The sequence below is a fragment of the Sceloporus occidentalis genome, unplaced genomic scaffold, assembly GCF_023333645.1.
Source record: "Sceloporus occidentalis isolate IW3139 unplaced genomic scaffold, rSceOcc1.0.p SCAF_6, whole genome shotgun sequence".
NCBI classification, from domain to species: domain Eukaryota; kingdom Metazoa; phylum Chordata; class Lepidosauria; order Squamata; family Phrynosomatidae; genus Sceloporus; species Sceloporus occidentalis.
Genome location: NW_028316986.1, coordinates 64,676,283 through 64,701,241, shown reverse-complemented (window position 1 = coordinate 64,701,241; position 24,959 = coordinate 64,676,283). Strand labels below are relative to the sequence as shown.

General features: G+C 38.7%; 1 protein-coding gene across 1 annotated transcript in view; it reads left to right on the top strand.

Annotated features, from left to right (window-relative positions):
- Window positions 1-20,568, top strand: part of EDARADD (EDAR associated via death domain) — a 33,480-nt gene extending 12,912 nt beyond the window's left edge. The window contains exons 3-7 of the mRNA XM_089528409.1: window positions 2,299-2,357; window positions 4,511-4,550; window positions 9,802-9,890; window positions 18,588-18,636; window positions 19,315-20,568. Coding sequence (XP_089384535.1) covers window positions 2,299-2,357; window positions 4,511-4,550; window positions 9,802-9,890; window positions 18,588-18,636; window positions 19,315-19,691 — 614 coding nt within the window. The 3' untranslated portion in view covers window positions 19,692-20,568. The remainder of the gene's footprint in view (window positions 1-2,298; window positions 2,358-4,510; window positions 4,551-9,801; window positions 9,891-18,587; window positions 18,637-19,314) is intronic.
- Window positions 20,569-24,959: the final 4,391 nt, after the last annotated feature.

The following is a 24,959-nucleotide window of genomic DNA, read 5'->3' as shown; positions in this document are numbered from 1 at the left end:
GGTTACAGGGAACATATAACACACTTGTTAAATTCGCTTCTCTGACTACTGGTCTGTTTCTATACATAATTCAAATGGCTGGTTATTACCAATAAAGTTCTATGTGATTTAAATCCAGACTAGCTGAAAGACCATATCTCCCTATATAAGCCTAGTTTTGAGATCTTTGGAAACATTTTCTCTTGGTCCCACCACCATTACAGGGCATGGGAGGCAGCTTTCTCAGTGGATTACCTATCCACTTTCCCAGTTTGGCAGAGACAGTCCCAGTAAATCCTCTGTCACCTCACTTTTCCAGCTGCTTTTAAAATGGCCTAGTTTCTTTCTCTTCCTCCCATTCCCAGCTTTGTCCTCAGTTTACTTCAGTTGCTGCAAACTGAGTTTTAAGTTCAAAACTAGTTTGCATGCAGTTAACTCAGAGAAGGGGTGGAATTTTGCCTTTCCTCGTAGGCTTAGGGGCAAAAGCAAACTCACCTAGCTTGTGTGTTCTTCCTCGTTAATAACCTTTGCCATCTCTACCATACTCTGATGTTGTTTGGATGCACATTTCCCCATTTTAATCTTTAAAATGCTAGAGAGTAGGCAACAGCTGCTCTCAGAATATGGAATTCCCTCCCATAGGATAGTCAGGTAGATCTTTCCTTTCTTTCTTTCTTTTTTTTTTTTTTTACTGGTATGCAGAACCTAAATACCCTAAAGGCACCAGATCCCATCTGATCTTGGAAGCTAAGAAGGGTCAGCTATGGTGAGTACTTGGACTGGAGACTGCCATTGAATACTAGTGCAGTAGGCTATATTTCAGAGAAAGAAACTGGCAAAACCATCTTGGTATTCTTTGCCTAAGAAAACCCTATGAAATTCATGGGCAACAGTCAACTTGAAGGCACATGCACACACAAAGATCTTTTTTCTTTAGGCAGGTTTTTAGCTGCTAATTGGTTGTGGAAGAAAGATCTTTTAATGGGGTGGGCTGTGCTTTTATTATGTTTATTATATTGTAAATGTGTTTAAACTATTTTAAATTTCTGTGTGTGTGTGTGTGTGTGTGTGTGTTTAAATGGGACTGTTTATTTAACGGCTTTAACCTTTTTATGATTAGGTTTTTACCTGTACTTTGTTTTTCTCTTTGGTGTCAACTACTTTGGCCTTATGCCAGCAGAAATGCAGGATGTAAACTGAATTAAATAAATCTCTTATCTACAAATAAAAATGAAGATGTGAAATCTGCCTTGTTGAACACAATAGAAGGAGCAGAACAAAAAGAGAATACAAATTTTAAAGTGTTAGGTGATGTGTAATGTGTTGTGACTAAAATCTAAGAACATTGTTATAGTTGCAACGTGTTATAAAATGCCTATGTTGTAGGTCTAGTTCTCTGTGCAAATTCTGATACAAGGTTTGACTCTGAGGGACTAAAATGTTCCACACACATGCATGAGAGATCAAGGTCAGAATGTGTAATATACCTTTGTATTACGTATTAACATTGGCCTAGATCAAGGGTGGGCAACTGTGGGAGGGTAGGGACACCACATTAGTCACTGCATGAGACACTGGAGGGCTGCTCCCCTGCCCCAGCTACTCTCACAAAATAGAATAAAATAAAATGTGTATTACAAATCCTCATTAGGGGAAAGGGGGGCATTTTCATCATGTTTTTGGCCTTTCCTGATCCATTTTTTATCCAGACAAGGCCCTTTTCAACAACTGGAAGTGAGCAGACATAATTTCCTATTCATTTCCTGTTTCAAAAAAAGGTCTCTCGAGCTTAAAATAGCTCATGGTCAGTCCAAAAGATGGTAGAAATGCCCCCAAGAAGGTGCTTGATGGCAAAAAAGTTTGGAAAATTTGGCAAAAAATAAATATCATTTCACCACTGACAAGGGCAGACTTCCAAACACAGTGAAATTTCCCTTTGCATCCCACAAAAAGTCAGTTTGAGGCAAACAAAAAAGTGAGGAAAATGCATGTTTTTTACCACCTGGGGTTCCCGGGGGCCACAAAAAGGGCCTGGGGCATGCCACCCACAAGCTGCACTTTGCCAGTCCGTGGACTAGATATACTGTATCTAGCTACTCTCTCTCTCTTCTCTCTCTCTCTCTTCTCTTCTCTCCTCTCTCTCTCTCTCTCTCTCTGTGTGTGTGTGTGTGTGTGTGTAGAGAAAGAGAGAGAGAGAGACTCATCTGTCTGTCTGTCTATCGATCAATTTCTATATGTAGATATATTACACTCAATGTTTACTATAGTCAAGCATAAAATAAGAGTAATTTGAAATGCCTTTTTATTTATTTTTAGCAGAACAGGAAGCTAAAGAGCCAGTAGAAGATACTGATCCTAGCACTTTGTCTTCAGAAGAAGTAGGTAGCTCCTGAATTTGTTATAGCATGAATGTCATAGTTAATTCAATTAATACACTTTAGCTATAATTGTATTTTTTTAAATATTCCCATTAAGGACATCAATTATTGGATATTGCTTACTGAAGTGAGAATTGTTATTATCTGGTTACCTTTTCTTCTCAAGTACTTATTTAGAAGAGATTGTGAAAACTGCTTAACTTTAACTTTGGGATAATTTGTCATGCAAATACAGTGGGCCCTTGTTATCCACTGGGTGTTGGATCCAGGACCCTCTGTGGATACCAAAATCCATGGATCCTCAAATCCCATTAAATATAATGGTGTAGTGAAATGGTGTCTCTTACATAAAATGTCAAAATTAAGGTTTGCTTTGGGAATTTATATTAGTTTTCAATATTTTCAAGATGTAGGTGTTTGAAACCATGGATTAAAAAAATCCATAGATACAGAGGGCCATAAGACTGTAATGTCTTTCTTGGGGTACATAAGTATTGGGAGATGGTGGTATATAACTTTGGTACCTAGAGATGTGATGAAAAGTTAGCACAACCTTGTAACTGAATTGTGTATTTTGTATATTTAAATGTACAAAAGTAAGATGCAAAAGTAAAATAATGTGGTAGAGCATGATTTCTCATGGTGGGTTTTGATGTGACCATTCAAACTGGCAACAACTAGGAAGGAAGCAGGCAATATACAGTTAGTTGACAGGAAGAGTGGAGGATGACTGTAGCATGAAAACCATTTATTGGCGGGATACATACCGCCATATAGTACTTATTGTATACGTACTAGGGTTAGGAAGGGGCGGTGCTTCCGCACCCCCCTAACCCTAGTACGTATACAATACGTACAAGATGGCGGCGCCCCTTCCACATGGGCGCCGCCATCTTTACGTACTGGACGCATAGCGTCCAGACGTGTCGCGGCGCCTATGACGTCGCGAGTCTGCGCCAGGCGCCTCACGACGTCATAGAGGCGCCGCAAGAAGAAGCTCTGAAATGGAGCTTCTTTTTTGCTCCGCGTGGGAGCCGTGCGGTTTGACTGCTGCAGCTCCCGCGCGGAGCAAACGGCGGCGGCGGGGAAGTGCCGCGAAGCGGCGGTTTGTATCCTGCCACAATAAGAGAATCACTCTTCGCCCTGTCTGGACCCTGGGAAATGGACAGAGAAGTGAGGGCTTCCCTTTTCTCCATATTTACTCTATTGACTTGTGCAGAAAAATGATCTGTGATTGCAAAGACCACTTTTGGGGCATGTACTTAAAACAATCATGTAGGTTTTTATCACAGAAAAATGCATACATGAGAACCACTGTAGAAGTTTAATTGGTGTCTTTTCTGACCCCAGTGCACTTTTTCATTTCCCCAAAGTCCCCCTCTCAAAGTTATTTCGTCCCTCCTCATTTTACCTTCCTCAAAAGGGTTTTTTAATGGTCACTGTTGTTATTGTTCACTCTTTTAGGACCACTATCAGCAAGATCTCTGACACAGAGTAACTTCCTAATCATTTCTCATGGCAAACGACTATGCTTGTAGCAAATTATTTTTTAAAAATATCTTTATCTCAGAGTCTTATTGGGGTGAAGCTGTTAGCCATTTGGTGAAATGTTTCTTTATCAACTGTGCATTGGAAAAATTCAAGATAGAACCTTCTGCCTTCTTAAAGATGGTGATCTGCCACCAAAAACAACAACAACACATAGAGTTCCCCAACTCTGTCAAAAACCTGTAAGGCATCTTTAACAATGCCCTAATTTTATTACTGTTGTGCCAGGCTCCTTCATATGTGATGCAGTGGGGCAGGGGTTATATTGTTGAGGGAGAGAGAAATTGGCAATGGATTTACATTTTTTAGTGACAGTCTCATGTTTTAGTTATTTCTTGTCCTGCTCTCAGACCTTGCAGCCCACCAGCAATAAATGTCCTTTCCTCTTCCCCTTCCTTGTCTGGAAATGCAATAGAAGGTGGATTGTTGAACCTGGTGAAAACTATGTAAGCAAATAACAAAGGGGTTGTATTTGATCTGTTGGCTATATATTAGGTAAATATAATAGGGAGGAATGAATTGACACTTCACAAGGATGAAAATAACTGCTTGGTCAAAAAGTATCCAATATAATTTCTCCTCCCCTCCCTCTCATTTTTGAACAGCCAGAAAAGTACCCAGTTCAAGATACAGCACTACCAAAAGGTAAGTACAAAATGACATGATGATTATTTATTTATGTAATAATGTAATACAGATATGAATGCCTTTTGACACTCCAGTGTGTGTAGGGAATGTCTCAGTAATCCAATAAGAAGAGTGCATTTTTAAAAGTTTAATTAGCTGTAAACCACAGTCTCCCCCATGGAACTTTGTATGTGCATCAGGGCTATTCTGGATCTTCCTTTTCATTATGATCCCATCAGAGAAGTTACTCTTAGAGGTTGGAGGACCCATGGGAACAAGACTTGGTTCAATGAAATTAGGGTAATGTTGTCCAAAATGAAACTTGGAATGTATGGAAGTTTTCTCTGCTCTGGCATGGGGTGGATAGTTATTTGGAACAAATCGTAACCATTTTGTTTCAGTTTATAACCAACAAAAGTACAATTACATTATTTCAAAAGACAATTTACCGTTTATATTTGGAAATCAAATAAGCATCAGAGCAGCAGTTTCCTATTGTCATTGTGGGACTCTGGGAGCTGAATACAATCTGCTATGCCCAAAGTGACTTCCAAGGTTTAGGGATATTTCACTCACCTTATACAAGTGGCTATTTTTGTAATCATCATTACTTTATTCATTTATGGGTTTCTCCATACTGGCCATTTGTTGGGAAACACAGCTGTAGTTATTGGCTCCCCCCCCCCCCTTTTTGATATCCATATGATATTGTTCATGTCCCAGTACTTTTCTTGTGAGTTTCTGGTATTAGCAGCAACTTTTAAAACTCACTGCATGATATGTTGGGTTTGTTGTTTTTTTTCTGTCACAAGATTTCTAATACAAGCTGAAGTGAACGTCAAATGTCTGTCCTCTTGCTGTACTTCTGGGCAGTCCTACTGATGACATTTGAAATTGGGGTGTAAGCTTTGCCACAGATGTTTTCAACTAACCTTTGTTCTCTTATTACTTTTCTGATCACCAGACTGAATATTTCTTGTTCCTTTTATTTCTTTCATAGGCATATTGCTTAATAGTATAGCACGTTACCACTATGGCTGTAACAAAAAGATTTTTAAAAAGATTAAATGTGCAAGACGGGATGTGGATACTGGAGAAGGAGCATGGGTGGAGGTGTTAGGTTTATATACTAATCACTCACTTTATCTATATCTATCCCACCCCACCACCACCACCAAATTGGGACTTAGATTCATGGAGGGCATGGTGGGAATGGAGGGAACCTATGCTTACACCACAGTTTAATTGATCTGCAAGTGCCACAGAGGGTTTTTGATGACTTTTATTTCCTTGTTAGATTTTAAGTTGAGTGTTCCTTCTTTTGTAGTTGCAGAATACCTTAGTTAACAAAGAAGACATCCCTGAAGCATGAAAGTGTGAAAGCCAGTCGCATTTCTGAAATGTCAGTGAAGTGTCCCTCAGCCTCTACCATCTTTGAATCATTCACGGAGCAGCCATTTCCTATTAACCCAAAGTTCCCATTAATAGGACATGGCTGCTCCACGAACAATTCAAGGATGGTAGAGGCAAGAGGATGCTTCATTGACATTTCTGAAGTGCAACCAGCTTTCACATCCTTGCACTTCAGGGACATTTTATCGGCACTTAACACGTGGTAAATGCCTGTGTGAAAACCTTCATAGCCTCTGAGAAAGAAGCTCCTTTTTACAAAGCTACATTTTTCACCTACTTAGTCACCCCTTTCCCCCTCTATCTAGTGGATCTTTTCCAGTAATTTAGACATTAGGAAGCTAGTGAAGGAGGACTAAAGAAACACAGGTGTTTGATGATGGGCTGCAGCAATATGTCTGCAATAAAGCTTGAGCTGGGAAAGAGTGGGATTCTGCTCTGGTTGATTCTACTGTAGCCATGTTCGCTTGCCTACAATATACAAGGTAAACAGCAGCTGCCTCCAGAATCCCTTGCTGAGCATGTATGAACAGCAAAACACAGATAAAAAGGAAGAGCAGATAAGCCTGCGTCACTAACTACCCCAAGCTTGTTAAAAACATAGATCATCAACATGGAAATTTAACATGTACATTGTTATTGTTTACACAATGCCATCGCTTTACAAGTAAAAGAACAGAACAGTTCCCTGCCCTCAGGTTTACAATCCAGTTAAGACATGAAACAAAAGGGAAAAGGGATGGCAGTGTGGAAGGGGATTAAGTCTCTTAAATACTGTCTATTCTTTCATCTGCTTCTGGGACTAGGCATGATGCTTCTGATCTGGTTTCAGTATGTATGTGTTGTTAGTTCTGAATATGTTTGGAGCAACAAACCAGAACCAAAATCCTGGTATGACTGGATGTGTGAGTAGAAACAACTGTTACAAGTCCTGAAGTCCTGAACAGAAAGCTCCTACATCTACCAAAACTGTTTGACAGTCTGGAAAAGCCTTATGCCCAATATTTTCTGCAGAACTGGGGCATAAAACAATGAAAGCAAATGGGACTATCCCATTGGACAAGGGTGATTAACCAAGCTATTATCTGTGGCTCACAAGGAAGTTGATTTTGAATGAAAGAATTGGCATTATGGTTTGGTGCCAAAATTTGGTGGCAGTGCTACTACCTTATAGTCAATAATTAGGGGGGCTAATCTGTACTGCAGAAATAATGCAGTTTGACATCATTTTAACTGCCATGGCTCAGTGCTATGGAATTCTGGAAGTTGTACAGACCTCTTTCAAGTTAACTTTTTATAGTTCAGTTTCATACTGAGGAAAGTCAATATAATATTTATTTATTTATATATCCCATTCTGTATCCAAAGATCTCAGGGTGGCTTACAATATAATCAATTTAAAACAACAAATAGTAACAATAAATTTTAAAAAATTAAAAACATATTAAATAGATTATCAATTGAATTATCAATATTAGTTAACGACAAATTAAGTATGTTTAAGGTTTATTTATGTACAAATAGATGTTTAATAATTATTATTCAAGGATCAATGAAGGACCAATGAATCAATTTATTTGTTAATGAATATAAGGGAATCTTACAAATTTAATATTTAATGAAGAATTAATTTTAAATTAATTTCTGCTAATTTTAATATTTTACATATATGTAGCTAATTTTATGTTCTTTAAAATAAAAGAAAGAAAGAAAGAAAGAAAGAAAGAAAGAAAGAAAGAAAAGTGCTTCCCTGTAGAATTTGGTCAACCTGAAATGTGGTTACCAGCACCATAGGAGTTACCTACATTTGGACCAGTGTTTCAAGTTTAAAGAAGGACAAGGGTCGTTTCCATTTTTCCCATGGTGGAAAGTGTGGCTTGATTTGCTTATGTTTGTTATTGGCTTCTGCATTTTTACAGGTTGTGGCTATTATTAGTTAATTGGATTAAATAGGCTGTTACATGATCACTTGCTAAGCACCCATTCACTTCATACATAGATTGCTACTTCTTCTTGTTTCCTCCTTCTAGGAAGATATTTAGTTTTTGCTCTCCCTTTGCTTGAGCATTTTGGTCATGCATGATGGCTCTTCTCTCCCTGATGGCCACCAGCATGCATGGAAGCTACTGCTGAGGCATATGTAGCCAAATTTAGGATTTTCTGAAGCAATAAATCTAAATTATTATTAGTAGTAGTAGTAGTATTAATACTAACAGGCCTCCCTGGAAGAAGTTTATCCATCCATTAAGAAGCCAAGCCCTCCCTCCAGTCCATCTGCCTTGGTCCAGACCTCGGAGGTAGAGAGGAACTGCTGGACCTCTTACCCTTTCCCTCCACCACTCCCTTCTCCTTTTGTGTCGTGTCTTTTTAGATTGTAAGCCTGAGGGCAGGGAACCGCCTAATTAAAAAATTGTATGTACAGTGCTGTGTAAATTTACAGCACTTTATAAATAAAGGATAATAATAATAATAATAATAATAATAATAATAATAATAGTATTATATTTATATCCTGCTCTTTTCCCAAAATTGAGACTCAGGGTGGTTTACGATATTTAAAAAAAGTGCATTGTTCTTTTTATATATTGCTACAACTGCCCAAAGCAGTTACTTCTTTTTTATAAACATTTACCTCTCAAGGCCTCTCTTTAGGCCCAGGGGGACCTAAAACATGATGAAAATGCCCCCACATCACCTAGAACAACTTTGGGGACATTTGGGGACAAACATTCTTTTTTGCAATGGGAATTAGTGGGGGGGGGTGCAACCCCCCAGAGTTTCCTAGGCAGTTTATGAAACCTGTAATCTCCCACAGTTGCCCACCCCTGCTTTAAATCCTACAGTGCTGCTGTTGAAGGTGGCAACCATCTGTAATCTCATGTAGGAAGGCTGTGCTGACCTGTTACCTGGCCCTCTTTTCCCAAACTGCCATGGCTGTCTACACAGGCATCCCATTCAGTCACCTGGTGTGGCAGCTACCACCACAGGTTGATCATTCTGAGGTCAGAATGAGGCATCCAGCCATCTGACCATTGCTGGGTGCCTTGTTCGCACCTCAGAAGTAAGTTACCCTCTCCACAGTATACTCCAGATTGCATCAACCCATCCAGCATGCTCAGTTGTCAGGTGTGATGGGAACTATAATCCCATAGTCATGAGGTACAGGGAGAAATGGTGGTGCCTATTTAATCCAATGAACGAATAAATGCCAGTACTGCAGCCACAACACTGTGAGTTTGATTCGTAGGGCTCCAGATTGACTCAGCCCTCCATCCTTTTGTAGTTCAGTAAAATTAGTATCCAGCTTGTTGCATGCAATTGGCTTAGATGTTGTAAACCACTTAGAGAGTGCTTAGTTCACTATGAAGCAGTATAGAAATGTAAAGTGCTATTGTTATTGCTGTTGTTAAATGGTAGCTGTCAGGAGAATTTAATAGCTATCATGACAAACATGGGCCTATCCAAGATTAAAAGTTCTCACATATGTGGTAGGACCCATGGGAGAGAGGGGTTTCTCCCACTCTAGTCCAGAAGGGAATCGGTGATAGTGAAGCCATCAAGTCTGTTTTCACTGTGAAAGTAACTGTCTGATCAGATTTGGCCCCCATATTATCTCTAACCCCTGTCATCATCATCATCATCATCATCATCATCATCATCATCATCATCAGGGAACCGTCTAATTAAAAAGATTGTATGTACAGCGCTGTGTAAATTTACAGTGCTTCATAAATAAAGGTTAATAATAATAATAATAATAATAATAATAATAATAATAATAATCTTGTAGAATGTTAGGAGATGTGTTTTGATCAAGAGGGCAAAAAGTGACTAACATTTCAGAATGTTTGTCTTTTAGATGAGGAGTACCAAACAGAAAAGGTGACACTGGAAATAGCGTCTGTTAACATTAGAAGCCTAACGTCAGATTCGGGCCTCATACAACAGGTAAAGAATGCACTGCTAAACTATCCTATTAGAAAAGTCACTGATGGAAAAAGACCTTCATGCATACTTGTGTTTTAAACTTTTTCAGTGTGGGAGCTCCCACCAGACGTATTGTGTGTTCAGTCTGGTGTGCAAAATATAAAAGAAATGAGGCAGTCCAACAGAGACGTCCCTAACCCTATTTACCAGTACTGTCAGTCTCAGATCTCAAGGCAAGGCACACTCCAAAATAAGGCCTCCAGCTAAGAAAGATCTAGGCCAGTTCATATGAGAGCAAACAACTTGATTCCACACAATTCAAAGCTTTATAGGTTAACACCAAAAATAGTGCCAGGAAAAGAAATGACAGCTAGCAAAGTTCATTGAAGACTGGTACAATACTGTAATTCCTGTTTTAGCTGACAGCCTTTGGTAGGCTGGCAACACTATGGGAAGAATGCCCTGGGGCATTTTGGTTGCTGCTTCTGGTTACAGGGTCTCTCCTTCATAGCCTGCTCAGAAGGTGGTGTAGAATGGGAGAGTGCATGCGTTTCTCCCCTGCCCTGTGCCATCCTATCCCTCTCATGATGGCCCTATATTGGTCACTCGACCTATCTTTGCCAGTGGAATTGCTCCACTGATTGAACATTCCACTGGTGCATCTGAGGTATTCCACCAAGATATTTTTTGTGCCAGTTCTGCATTTCATCAATGTAGCTGGGCCTCTCAGCTGGCAGAAATTAATGTATACAGTTATATCTTGCATCATATTAAACTGGAAGTCTCCCTACAATTAACTTTTTTTAAAGCACTGAGAAGTATTTCTACATACAAATGTTTCACTATATTTAGATTTGCTGAAGCTATGTTTTGCCTTCAGGTTATACTGGTTTTTCTCATCTTCCATCACATGCAAGACAAATTTATAGTTTTGTCTGGTCTTGCAATTTATTAACAGGCAATAAAAATAGTCTTGTTAAATAGCAGCACTTTTATAGCTAGTCCCTTTACAGTATGAATGTGTACCCTAATGGATATAACCTTGAAGTAGAAATTTTACCTTTTCATTTCATTATGTATTTTTGCCAATATTTTTGGAGGAATACCAATAATAAAATGGAAATAAATTTTATTTTTACACATATATTTTAGTCAGCTGGGAATCTATTTGAATGGTAGCATCGACTTTTAAGTAATTAGCAATTAATAAACAATTGTCTGAGAAACTGACAATTTTTAGAAATAATTAGAAGTTTTAGAAATAATTGCATAATATTTTTTAAAATTGTGTTTTAAAACACAAATGGCCAGCTTGCAGCCCAGGTACCACTGATGGCTTCGGCAGAAGAATTTCCATGGCACATCAGGCAAGAGAGTCTGTGAACAAGGCTGTGACTTCAAGCTGGGCCTATTTTTCTCCCTTCCACTACTGCTCTACAGTCTTGCCTACTTCCTGGTTCATTAGACTAGTACATCTTGAATACTATAAGACACAGGGTAGGTTTGCATCTATATTGAATCACAGAATCTCATGCTGTCATTTAATTGTGACATAGTTTACAAAATGGATGCCATTTGCTGATTTGGAAAAGCTTGTTTTTGATGTTATGCAGAATTTGGTACCCTGCTATCAGAATGAACAAAGCAAAATCATATTCCCTTTTGTATTTGGTTCTGAAATATATGCATACCACACATTAATTTTATCCTGCTTTAGTCTAATCCATCCTCTTCAGTGTTCCTGCTGATATTTTTCAAAGACTCTCCTAAGTCAATTTCATTTGAACATAAACAGATTAATTTTAGATGTTGCAATTTTGGAGAACAAAACAATAGCCCACAGATTGGAAATAATCAATATACATTCCTATTCCCAAAAAAGGAGACACAAAAGACTGCATTATCTACAGGACCATTGCACTAATTTCCCATGCAAGCAAAGTCATGCTCAAAATTCTATGGAGCAAGAAATTCCAGGGGTGCAAGCTGGGTTCAGGAAAGGAAGAGGCACTTGGGATCCCATTGCAAACATATGTAAGATAATGAAATGCACCAGAGAATTCCAGAAGAAAATTAGAATGTGCTTTATAGACTATAGCAAAGCCTTTGACTGCATAGATCATGAAAAGCTATGGAGTGCTTTCAAAGAATGGGTGTGACATTCTATCTGACTTTCTTAAAGTATTATCTGTACTCTGGACAAGAGGCTACTGTTAGAACAGAATACAGAGAAACAGGATTTCCCTGATTCACAGTCAGAAAGAGAGTTAGGCAAGGCTGCATTCTGACTTACTAGAAAAGATGATAATGCTGGGAAAGGTAGGAGGCAGTGGGAAGAGAGAAAGACCTCATACCAGATGGGTAGACTTCAACAAGGAAAACATGGCTCTGAGTCTGCAGGACCCGAGAAGAACAGTTGTGGACAGAGCATTTTCCAGGCTCCTTAGATTTTCAGGCAATTCACAGGAAAGCAGTCTGGAATTCTTTATCTGTTTCAAATTGCACTGTAGCCTTACCTGACTTGTTGCAAACAACATTACAAGTGGGACCTGCAACATAATATTGCAGTGTGGAGTATTGTTGCTCATGCCTTCTGCCAGTCTGCCGTGCCCACCTTAGATCCTTCATTCCTTTCCAGTTTGTGTATGTGTTCCCCTCCTCCATGTATCAATGGTTCACACTTGATGAATGCTGGGCTGTTTTGGGGGTTCCCTCCTCTACAATGTTTGGCCCCTAAAGATCCCCTTTTTGTATCATTTTGGAATGATTTTGCCTACATAAGCAACAGGAATTATACTAAACATCAGAAATAAAGAAAGTGATTTTGTACGATTATCTCCTGTGGTTATACTTCTAAAACTTGTGGTATCCCCTTTAGCCTAGGTCCAGCATTTCCACCATTACATACCCCAGACATTATATTCATGATTATGTTGTCATGAGTTCCTGTTTTCTTTCTTCTGAGGCCCAAAACACACTGACCAAAAGCACTGGCTCTGGGGGAATCCAGGGGCAAGGTGTACAGATGATGCACGCTCCTGGATCAGGCCGGAGTCATGCCATTGCCACCTAAGCACAAAAGAAGTACTCCATGCCAGTGGGGTGTTTGGGACTGTGGTGGCAGCTGGCCTTGGGACCACAGTGTCTGGTTACCACGGTCCTATCTTGAACAAGGAGTGACTGGGACTGGAGCACCAAGAAGCTGTTCCAAGCTGCCGGTCTGCTTGACCCCTGAGAAGGTGTCTACTGGGACTGAGGCTGTGGAGGATTTGCAGGGATTTCTGCAGTGGCAGTCATTTTCATGGCAGGGGAAGGGTGTGACTGTCTTCTTCAAAGCTAAAAAAATCTCCCTTCCTAATATAGATAAATAAACTTAAGCATAACAGGAAAGGCAGTAGTCAATTTTCTCTCTCCTTATCCTGGTTGTTACACCTGCACGCTTCAACCCAGCCCACTTTCAAATGTGCATAATGGCTAGGCTGGTGCTACTCAAAGTTAGAGTCTGTGGACTAGTGCCAGTCCCTGAGCCATCTGCTCAGAGCCCCAGGCAAGTTTCCAGGAAAGAAAAGAACAACTGTAGTCAATGGACATAGATACAATACCAGTTCCTGACACAATGGGGGGAAATCGCCCACATCAGAGAGCTCAGGAAGCACTGAACTAAGCAACTTTTTGGAGGGTTGAAGTGATAAGTTCCCAGCTGAATAGTAGGATCTGAGGGCTTGTGCACCTCTAATAAAACACACAGAGACACACAAACACATAAGGATAAAAATGGTTCATATGTGGCAGTAGAAGTGTCCTCCCAGAACTTAAAATTTCTGACAGTGGGAATTTAAGCACCTAATGAAAACAGAGAAACTTTTTTCAGAATCTACATGAGGAACTGGAAAAAAACCAATATACAGTAGACCCTTGTTATACGCTGGGGTTTGGTTCCAAAATCCCCCGTGTATAACAAAATCCGTGTATGCTCAAGTCCCATTAAATATAATGACATAGCAAAATGGTGTCCCTTATCAAAAATGGAAAATCAAGGTAAATTTATACTTTTTTGGAACATTTTCAAACCATGTATGCTTGAATCCGTGTATAAAACATCCATGTATAAGAAGGGCCGACTGTAATAGCATACTTCTTTTAGGGGATTTTAATGCTGTTATTTGTCCTGAACTAGATAGAAGGTCCAACCAAAATAGAAAAATAAGAAAAAATCAGGGTAAACTTCCAAACTCTTTTTTCCAGCTAGTAGATGATTATTTTTTGCAAGATGTACGGTGCTACAAATATAAAGAAACAAGAAATTACACTTTTTATTCGGAAGTTCACGATTCCTTTTCAAGAATCGATATGTTCGTGGCATCTAAAGAAATTTTACCTCACATAAAATCTATGGATACCCAAACATCTGGTTTATCTGACCTAATCTTGTTGGAATTTTTCGAACCCAAAAAGGATTTCCTGTGGAGACTTCCCTTGAACTTATTGAATGAAGAAGATGTTGTGAGGAAAACCAGAGAAGCTTTACAATTATATTTCAGGGAAAATATAACAGAGGAAATTAAGCATAAAACTATATGGGATGCTGGCAAGGCGGTGATCAGAGGGATTTTGATCAAATTGAATGCTGAGAAAAAGAAAAATTGCCTACAAAAAAGAAATTAAGAGAAGAGTTGGAGAAGAAGGAAAAAGAATGGAAAGAATGTGGTGACAAGAAATTAAGAATTAAGGTTGAAATCCTTAAACAAGAGTTGAAGAACTTAGATATTTTGGAAGTTAAAAATAAATTATTGATGTTAAAGCAAAAACAATTTGAATACGGTAACAAAGCCGGTAAACTACTAGCTTCAAGAAAAAAGATCATAACAGATATTGAACATGGAGGGAAGAAAATAACAGAGCAAAAAGAAATTAAAGAGCTCTTTAAAAATTATTTCAAAAAATTATACAGTAAAATGGATATCACTATGGAAGGTAGAGATAAAATTAGAAAATATTTAAAAAAATCAGGACTCTTTAGTTTTACGAGAAGAGGAAAGAATTAATAAATCATGATATCACCTGTGAGGAGATATCTAAAGCAATTAGAAATCTGAAACTGGACAAGTCTCCTGGCCCCGATGGGCTTTCATCAATTTTCTACAAAAAATTAGAAGATTTTATTAGAGAACCATTAAAAGATACCATCAATGACATACAAACAAATGGGATGCCCGAAACTTGGAAGGAAGCTTTGGTTGTATTGATTCCCCAAAATGTTAATATTAAAAATGATATTGGAAATTACAGACCTATTTCCCTGACTAACACTGATTACAAGATCTACACCAGTATAATAGCCGAAAGATTAAAAAAAGTTCTAAGTAAGCATGTACACAAAGACCAATGCGGATTCCTTCCAAAGAGACATTGTAGAGAGAATATCAGAATAGTGTTAAATATTCTTGAAAAATATGAGCATCAGAATCATAGAAAGCTGGCTGTGTTATTGGTGGATGAGGAGAAAGCATTTGATAGGATCAGTTGGAGCTATCTTCGGGAAATATTGAAATGGATGAATCTGGGACCTAAAATATATAATTGGATATCAGCCATATATGTTGAAGAAAAGGCTCAGTTGATAGTAAATAATGAAAGAACTACCTATTTTAAAATTGAGCGTGGCACAAGACAAGGTTGTCCCTTATCTCTCCTCCTTTTTATTGTTGCATTTGAAGTTTTGTTAAATCATATTAGAGCAAATCCTGAGATTAAAGGGGTTAGGATAAGAGATCACGAATATAAGGCAAGAGCCTTTGCCGATGATTTGATTTGCTTTCTGGATAATCCACTGCGTGGAATAAAAGTATTGATGTCTACATTACAAGAATTTACAGATGTGTCAGGAGTGAGAATAAATCAGTATAAAACCTCATTTATAACAAAGAATTTAAGTAAGGAAGAGAACTGGGAATTGAGCAAGATCTCGGGATTTAAAATAAATAATAAGGCTAAGTATTTAGGAATTGTTACGATGAATAGAAATATTGACTTATTTTAAAATAATTACAACAAACTCTGGGGTGAGATAAAAAGAGACCTGGTTTCTTGGTCAAAAGTGCATCTCTCCTTTTCTGGAAGGATTGCGACTATTAAAACGAGCATCCTTCCACACTTTTTATATGTGTTCCAGAATATACCAATAATATCAAATATGAAAGAATTTGCAACATGGCAAAAAGAACTTTCTAAGTTCTTATGGGAAGGAAAACAAGCCAGGGTAAGGTGGAAGATCCTAACTGACGAATGTGATAGAGGAGGCTGCACTCTTCCTAACCTTAAATTGTATTATTTTGCAGCATGTTTATGTTGGCTAGAAAAATGGTTCAAATTGGATGATGAAAGGTTAATGATTTAAGATTTAGTACACATGTTTTTCTTTGGTATAACAAAGTAAGGGAAAATAGAGATTTTGAACACCATTTTATTAGAAGGTCCCTGTTGTTGATTTGGAATAAAGTTAAACCTTTTTTTTTATAGACAGATGCCTCAATGGGTTTTGCCCCAGGAAGCCTTTTATAAAAGATCCAAGGATAGAAATAAGACTTGGCTTAGATATTCAGATGTTGTTTTATGGGGAAATAATAAAATGGCCTCCTTAAAAACAAGGGAACAGCTGGAAATGGAGAATATTAGAATAGATTGGTATTGCTACTTTCAAATTGTGGAAAGGTTTAGATTAGACTACAATAATATGGGAATCACTAAGGAACTAAACGAACTGGATAAGATTACAGAAAGCAAAGAGAAAGGACACCTTTCAAGATACTATAGAATCTTGAAAGGAAGAGAACTCGAGGACGAAACAGTCAAACACTGTGTGGTAAAATGGTTGCAAGATCTAGGAAAAAACAGATATGGATCTATGGGAGAAGTCATGGAGAGATACGAAAAAGTTTACCTTATGTCAAAACTACAGGGAGAACTATACTAAGATGATGTATCAGTGGCATATGGCCCTTGTTAAATTGAACAAGATGTATAAAACAGTGAGCAAAAAATGTTGGAAATGTGATAAACATGAGGGTAATTACCAGCATCTATGGTGGAAATGTATCAAAACTACGGAATATTGGGGAAATACACGAATGTTGATGAGGAGTATATTACAAATAGATATCCCACTGGATCCCCGCTTGTTTTTGTTAAATATGATTTGTATTTTGGAGGAGAAAAAGGCGAAGGAAGCTTCTCGTTTAATTTTATATATGATTACTACGGCTAGAATTCTCTATGCCCAGCACTGAAAAAGCTCACAGATACCAGCAGTAGAAGAGTGGCTGGTCAAAATTAGGGAGGCTAAAAGCTTAGATATACTCACCGCAAGCCTGAGAAATGATAAGGTTGAATTTGTTAAAGAGGAATGGGAGTGCTTAAATATGTACAATGGAACGAAAGCATTATAACTAGGAATTAAGATATTATAGGGAATATATAATATAATATATCCAAATGGAGAGATTAAAAATATACTTTTTCCTCTTCCTTTTTCTTGTTTTTTATATAAGAAGGAAAACATCTGTTTAAATGAAGAGAAAAGTTGTGTGTGTGTGTGTGTGTGTGTGTGTGTGTGTGTGTTTTATTCCTTTTTTCTTTCTCTTTTCCCTTTAACTATATATTGTAGCAGATACATATATAACCATAACCTGTTGGGAGTACTTTATCCTAAACTAGAAAAGAAGCGTATCACTTGATTTCCTGGAAGTGTTGAGATTGTATTATTGTATAGAACCTCGGATAATATGTATATATACTATGTTTGTTTTTTTAGTTTTGTTGTTAGTGTGTATATGTTATATGTGTTTTTGTAAGCCTGTTTATATTCTGTTTACTAATAAAAAACACATAACAATAGCATAATACTAGAAATGAAAAGCCCTTGAAGAAAATGCCCTTTGACAAAAATATTCCAGTGTGTAACATTTAGAAACTTATCAGATACAAAGACAACATGCCTACTTTGCCAGTATTTGAAAAACGCTGGGTATGGTGAAGTCAATACTGAATATAAATTACTCTGTTTAAGATAAAAGGGCAGGGGGCATTTCTACCTGCATCTTTTCTTGTTCTGGTCAGATATATGAGACATATGTCAGATATATGCCAAGACCATACATCATAAATTATTGTGTAGCTTATTTTTGGAATGGATTTACTGATTCTGTTAAGGTGGGTAAAGGTGTCTGATTACAATGTATTATATAACTGCATAGTTTACCTGCATTTGGATGCACAGCTCATTATCTGCTCCAGAGTTTTCTGTGATAATGCTTAAGTGAGTGATGCTTATACAAAACCAACTGTACTTTACTGAAAATATCTGAGGGGGAAAACCCCTCCTACTTTTAACTTGGAAGCTGTAATGAAAAGGCGGGGCGGGTGTGTGTGCATGTAGCCTTTTTGTAATCACAAAAACAGCTGCTGCTACATCAACTCTTTTTGAAATTAGGTACCTCTCTTTTGTGCTGCAATAATTTGGAGAAACCACTTCCCAGAGCTTGACCAAAGCATTTAGAACATGGCAGAAAATGGTTAATTCCTCCTAAGTCCTTTTCTGGTTCGAGAAATATAGGCCAATTACTTAGTATTATACATTCAGGTTTCATAGGTTAATAAAAGTTTTTTATTATTAATATTTTTTAAAACATGACTTTAATGTAAAATTACTTTTGTTCCTAGCCAGAAGAAGATGATGACAGTCAAAGCAGTACTGGTGAATCACCTACAGGTAACACAGTGCCTATATCAAAAATGTCTTAATTGAATTCTTGACATCATATTTAGAACCGTCAGTATACAGAGGGAATTATCTTTATTATATTGAATGTCAAAAGAGAGCCAGTGTGCTGTAGTGGTTTGAGTGTTAGACTAGGATTCCAGCAAACCAGAGTTTGAATCCCCCAGTCACCCATGGAATCCCACACTTTGAGAAGTCACAGTATAAGTTGTTTCATATGCTTTTTGGTGCTCTTTATGTATCAAAGTAAAATCAAAATATCCACAAATATGTCAGTTTATTTCAGAAATAGTTTGTAAAGCACATTTTTGCTTAACATTACAAAATTAGTCCAGTTCAGTTGTAATTATTATGTATTCATATTTGGGGCACAATTTCATATATTGATTTAGAGGGAACTCTCAAATGACAGTTTCCTAGATCTGATATCATAGAATACTGTGGCTTAAGAAACCAAGAAAGCTTTGTTCAAGCTGGGCGTGCATCATGAAGCAAGAAAGAGACGAGGAAGGAGGAAGAAGAAAGTGTGTGGGAACAAAAACAATCCTAATCTGATAAGATACTGTTTATTGGACCAGTCTTGTTATGTCTGATCCACGCCATTGCTTTTTATGTGCTTGCAAATAACTCTGTCATGTAATAGTAATTGTCGTATAATTGTAATTCTAGCCCTGAAGAAATCATGTCTAGAAAATGGTTCCTGCTCCCTGTGTATGTCTCACCAACCAACCATCAGTGATTTGCTCAATGATGAGGACTTACTGTACATGATGAGGATAAAACTGGATCCATCCCACCCTACAGTGAAAAACTGGAGAAACTTTGCAAGCAAATGGGGAATGACCTATGATGAATTGTGTTTCTTGGAACAGAAACCACAGAGTCCCACCCTGGAGTTTTTGCTACGGAACAGTGACAGAACTGTGGAACAGCTGATAGATCTTTGTAAATTATATCAAAGAGTTGATATTGAGAAGTTATTACTGAAATGGGTGGAGAAAGAATGGCCAAAGAGAGGGCATGGAACCTATCAGAATAATTTCTAAGTGAGCAAAAATGTCTATGGTGGAAAACTGACAGAGTAACGAGGCTTGATTTACTTTGCCACTGGTGTGTATGGAGCTTCTTTATTAGTGAAAGGAGATACAAGTGCATTTTAACCACATAAAATGTTTAATATATCTATGTATCTAGCCTTTGTAGTTACAAAGATGATCCTTAAATATGAATCAGTTTCATGTCTCATGCAGGTACCTTCCATCTGTTATATGCAATGCATAGATTCCTTGGAGCAGCAGCAGAAGACTCAAAGTCACAAACCAGGGTTTAGTCACAAAACACCCAAATCACACTGCAGAAATAATGCAGTTTGAGATTGCCTTAACTGCCCTGGCTTAGTGCTAGAGAATCCTGGGCACTGTAGTTTATTGTGGCACCAGAGCTCTTTCACAAAGAAGGCCAAATGTCTCACAAAACTACAGAATTCCCTAGCATTGAGCCAGGGAAGTTAAAGTGGTCTCAAGCTGGTTTATTTCTTCAGTGTGTTATGAACCATAATCAAACAAAAAACAGGTTCTTCTTTGTGGTCTCTGTGACTCACACAAATGGGTTATCTGTGCCTGTGCAACACATCTGTCAGAAACATTTAGAGCTGTACTATATGTGTTTCTAAAGTTACCATTCCACCCCAAATCTCCTCAACATCCAAGGGGGCAAGTTGTGGCATCTCAAACTTCAGACCCTCAAGTTCACAGCTTGGAGGCTCTTCCTATGACAGCTCTATCAGACTCTGTCAGGCGCATGATTGAAGCAGCACAGACCATCCACTTAATGTTCCTACTCTTACACATAGACCAAATTCCTTTAATTTGCTTAGTCTAAGAATGGCCTTCTAGCTGAAACGTGAACTAATCATGTCCTGGACTTCCTGTTTTTTGTTTGTTTGTTTGTTTGTTTGGGGGGGGGGGGACAAGGGCCTGTCCTTTTCATCCATAAAAGGTCAGCAATTTTCTGGCACTTCCTAAGCAATACCAAACTTTTGTGCTTCCTGAACCCATTGGTCAAGAAGTTCTTTAAGGGATATAAAAATCTACACTCATCTATGACTGGATCTACTGCCCAGTGGAGCTTGGAGCTAGTCCTCTCCCAGCTTTCAAGGAAAGCATTTGATCCCATGGCCTCTTGTGATCTGAGGCTACTCAAAACTGTCTTCATATCAGGCTCAAGGGTAGGTGAGTTCTGTGCCTTTTGAGTAAATCAGCCTTACCTTTGTTTCTGTAAAGACAAGGTGGTCTTCAAACTGGGCATTTAACTTCTCTTGAAGGTAGTATTGGCCTTAATCTGAATCAAGACATTGTCCTTACTGCATTCCTACAGAATCCTACATCTAATCTGGAGTGTTATCTTCATTGTCTAGACATGTATCATGTGCTGGGATTTTGTGTTGACTAGATAGCCTCTTTTAAAATGTCTCAGAAATTTTTCCTCTGCTTTCTCCAACAAAAAAGGACTTCCTGTTTCAATTCAGCATCTCTTCAAATGAGTTGCAGCGACTATCCATCTAGCCTATGAACTTGGTGACAAGCATCCTCCTGTCCAAGCATGGAGTTACTCAACCAAGGTGATGGTGGCATTCCTGAGATAGGTTCCTCTACATGACACCTGTAGGGCTGCTACCTGATCCCAGTCATAGAATGGACATGAAGTCTCAGGTGGAGGCTGCATTTGGGAGGGTTGTTCTCTTCTCCTGTGTTGCATGACATTCCCTCCTCCTATGTTTAATCACTTGCTGGTCTCCCATTTGTGTGAGATAGGCCCTGTATGTGCCAGCCAGTGGGCGGAGTCAGGGTACAGCATCCTGACACTGAACACCCTGACTAAGCCTCCAGGGCATCATGGCACGACTGGTGCTGCATTCAGATGATGCAGCACTGAAGGGGCACCATACAGCTGCGCTGCCGCAGCTATAGTGCCTTTTTGAGGTCTCATAAAGGAGCTGCTTGTTGCGGGTCCTTTTTGCACTCTCCAGAGACCAGATTGGAGCCACAGCATGAGGTTGCTGTGGCCCTGATCCAACCAGGAAAGTGGCAGCTGCAGGCTGCTTCTTTGAGACCATGAAGAAGAAGAAGAAGAAGAAGAAGAAGAAGAAGAAGAAGAAGAAGAAGAAGAAGAAGAAGTTCCTTACCTGTAACTGGTTCTTCTAGTGGTAATCTTGAACTCACACAATCCCTCCCTTCCTCTCTTCAGTGTGTCCTGCCTGTCTTTAGCTCCTTTGCTGCTTTGGTGTCCAGGGAACTGAGGGTTCAGGCAAGAACTGTGGGTAAGGCATGCAGAGGGTGGCTATGGCTAACCCCAAACACACATGTAACATTGCTCTAGAAGGTTCCAAGAGATGCACTGTGCAGATACAGATAATCCATTTGTGTGAATTCACAGATGATCACTCAGAGCCACAATTCCAGGTAAACAACCTGTTTGTTTAGGCTGTCTGCACAAGCTGTTACTTCTGTTTAATTAATGTTGCTTGTGTTTCTCATAACTATTGTTTCCACTGAGAGAGAAATTTAAGTTAGGAGTTCGGTTTCCTCTTTTAAAAAGGAATTCACATCCACACTTGTGGTTTGGGCCTATTTTACCCTACCAAGATTGGTTCTGCTCACCATCTATCAAATAAGGCAGGCCAGGGTGAAATTTGGTAGATCCTTATATGACTGCATCAAAATGGGTCATTTTAATGTGGTGATATGTTTATACCTACAGGTTTATGTGAACAGTATAGATGTAGATTACACACTCCTTAGTAACCCAATATAAGATTGCCAGGGACTGGCATGAGATGGTATTAATAGGCATCTCCTTGGTTCACATTCCCTGAAACCAACCACCAACCCTTGGTTAAGAATTCTTACTCTAGCTGATCACTGAGAATACCTAGTGCTTTGGGGCTTTCATTCTATCAGCAGAGTGCGAGTTTCAATGCTGCCGGTTAAGATCCTGGACTGAGTAAATGACATAGAAAATTGCCTCTGCTCCCCCCCCTTTTTTTTTTTTTTTTCTTCTTCTTTCTTTTAAAAGCTGTGATCAACAGAATACATTTCCTTGGCTTCGGGTTGGCTTTTGTTCTGCTACCTTCTGAGTGTTAGGTGTCATTCAGATCTTTCAAGTTCTGACATGCTTAATAAAAACAGACCCTGATTTTTCAATGTTTGGAGTGGTCTCTGTGTTTGGAAACATTTACTAAATTAACAAGGAAATTTTTATCAACAACATGGTCTTTAACTAAGTTTGTGTTGCACAAACCAACACCTTGAGGGCACACAATCTTGAATTTCGATGAGAAGAAATCAAATATTGAGCTCACAAAGAATGATCAAGGCCCAGGATTTGATTGTTGCAAAATATTCACGTTCGTCAGTGTCTCTGTGATTTCAGATCTTTTAGTTGCTTTGAATTAATTCCTAACCTCCTAATTTTGAAGTGATTACCTGAATTGGAACTGCTCCTTCCCTGTGGCAATTAGAAGATACGTTCTAACATGTTTTCAGAGACAGTTTGAGAGCTAGTGTTTGAGCAGGCTGTTACAAAGTACTTAGCTCTATAATGTTATTGTAACAATGATGACAGATATATTAGTAAACTTTAGTGATAGTACTGAGCTATTTTCCCCCCCAGAAATTAACTTTGAGATTAATTAGAACTACTTGGCTCAGTGAATATGCATTAGTTCATGCAGCATGACACAATGGTGGGCAGGGTGCCAACTGAAAGGCTAAAATCATAGCACTAATTGATTACATTGTAGATCACAACAAATGGGAATGGAAGCAGTATGGTATGTAGGAAAATAAAATGGGGTGATTCATTATATAAGTGCTTCAGAAGTAGCCCAATGATAAACTGTATTTGAAGAATGAGTAAAATAAATCGTGACATTACAACTGTGTAGACCTGAGTCTACTTACTAAGTTCACAGTGGGACTAACTTGGGAAAAGGCATTCTTATAATAAACGTAATTTGCAGATATGCTAAACTCTTTAAAATTCCACTAAAAGTCAAAGTAAACGGTGTCTCCAAAAGGAGGCACATGTATTGGGAGTATTTAGTTTCCAGTCCCCCCCCCCCCCCCCCCAGAATTCCACAATAGCTTTTCGATGCAATGTAAGATTTTCTAGGCAGCCTGGCATAATGGTTTGAGTATTGGACTACAACACTGGAGACCAGGGTTGGAATCCCTGCTTGGCCGTGGGAACCCATTGGGTGACCTTGGGCAACTTACATGCTCTCAACCTCAAGGGAAGGCAATGGCAAACCTGCTCTGAACAAATCTTGCCAAGAAAACCTGTGATAGGGTTGCCATAGATTGGAAACAATTTGAAGGCACACAAGAGCAGCAACAAAGCACTTTATGGTTACACATAAAAGCTGAGGACATTGTAAGACACAGTGTTGTCTTTATCACTATGTCTACTACAGTATTTGCAAAAAAATAAATAATAAGAATAAGAATAAGAATACAGTACCATGATTTTTAATTTTTTCAGTGTCATACCTATATGCTTCCTTACTGCATTGCATCTATGTTTACAAGCAATGTTCTGTTGGTATCTACTCTATGTTTATTATGTACTTTGGTATGCAATGCTAGTAGGGGGGAACCGTATTTTTTCTCCATTAGATTTGTACAGAGTGCACTGCCATTTTCCCTTTTCTGAATTACTGCTATAATCATTGAAGGCAAGTATCTGAATATACATATTTTTAAAATCTATCAGTTGAAGATGTCCCTGTCTTAGACCAGGAAAAGGCACAGGACCCATGTGCCACATGTGGCACTACAGGCTGATTTTGTGGCCTTCCCTAAGGTCCCAAATTTGAAGGAGGATATTTTTGTCCTCAAATGGCCAATAATACCCCAAAGCTGATGTGTGTGTGTGGGGGGGGGGGGGTACTCTTAGCTATTTTGCTATGTTTAGGAAGTCCTCTCGCCTTTTTTTTTTTTTTTCCAAAACAAAAGTAAGTCCAAACAGGAAGCTTCTTTAGAAAAGAGGCTGTAGAGATCTAAAAAATGCAAGAGGGGCTAAAAATCCTAGAAAAGACTTTGAATAATGGAATCATAGGCTTGGATGGGACCACAAGGGCCAGCTAGTCTAACCCCTGCAAGGCAAGCACATCATCAAAGCACTCCTGAGAGACAGGCATCCTGCCTCTGTTCATAGGCCTCCAAAGATGTAAACCCCACTGCATTTGGAGGCTGTCTGTTCCACTGTTGAACTGCTCTTCCTGTCAGGAAGTTCTTCCTAATGTTGAGACAGCA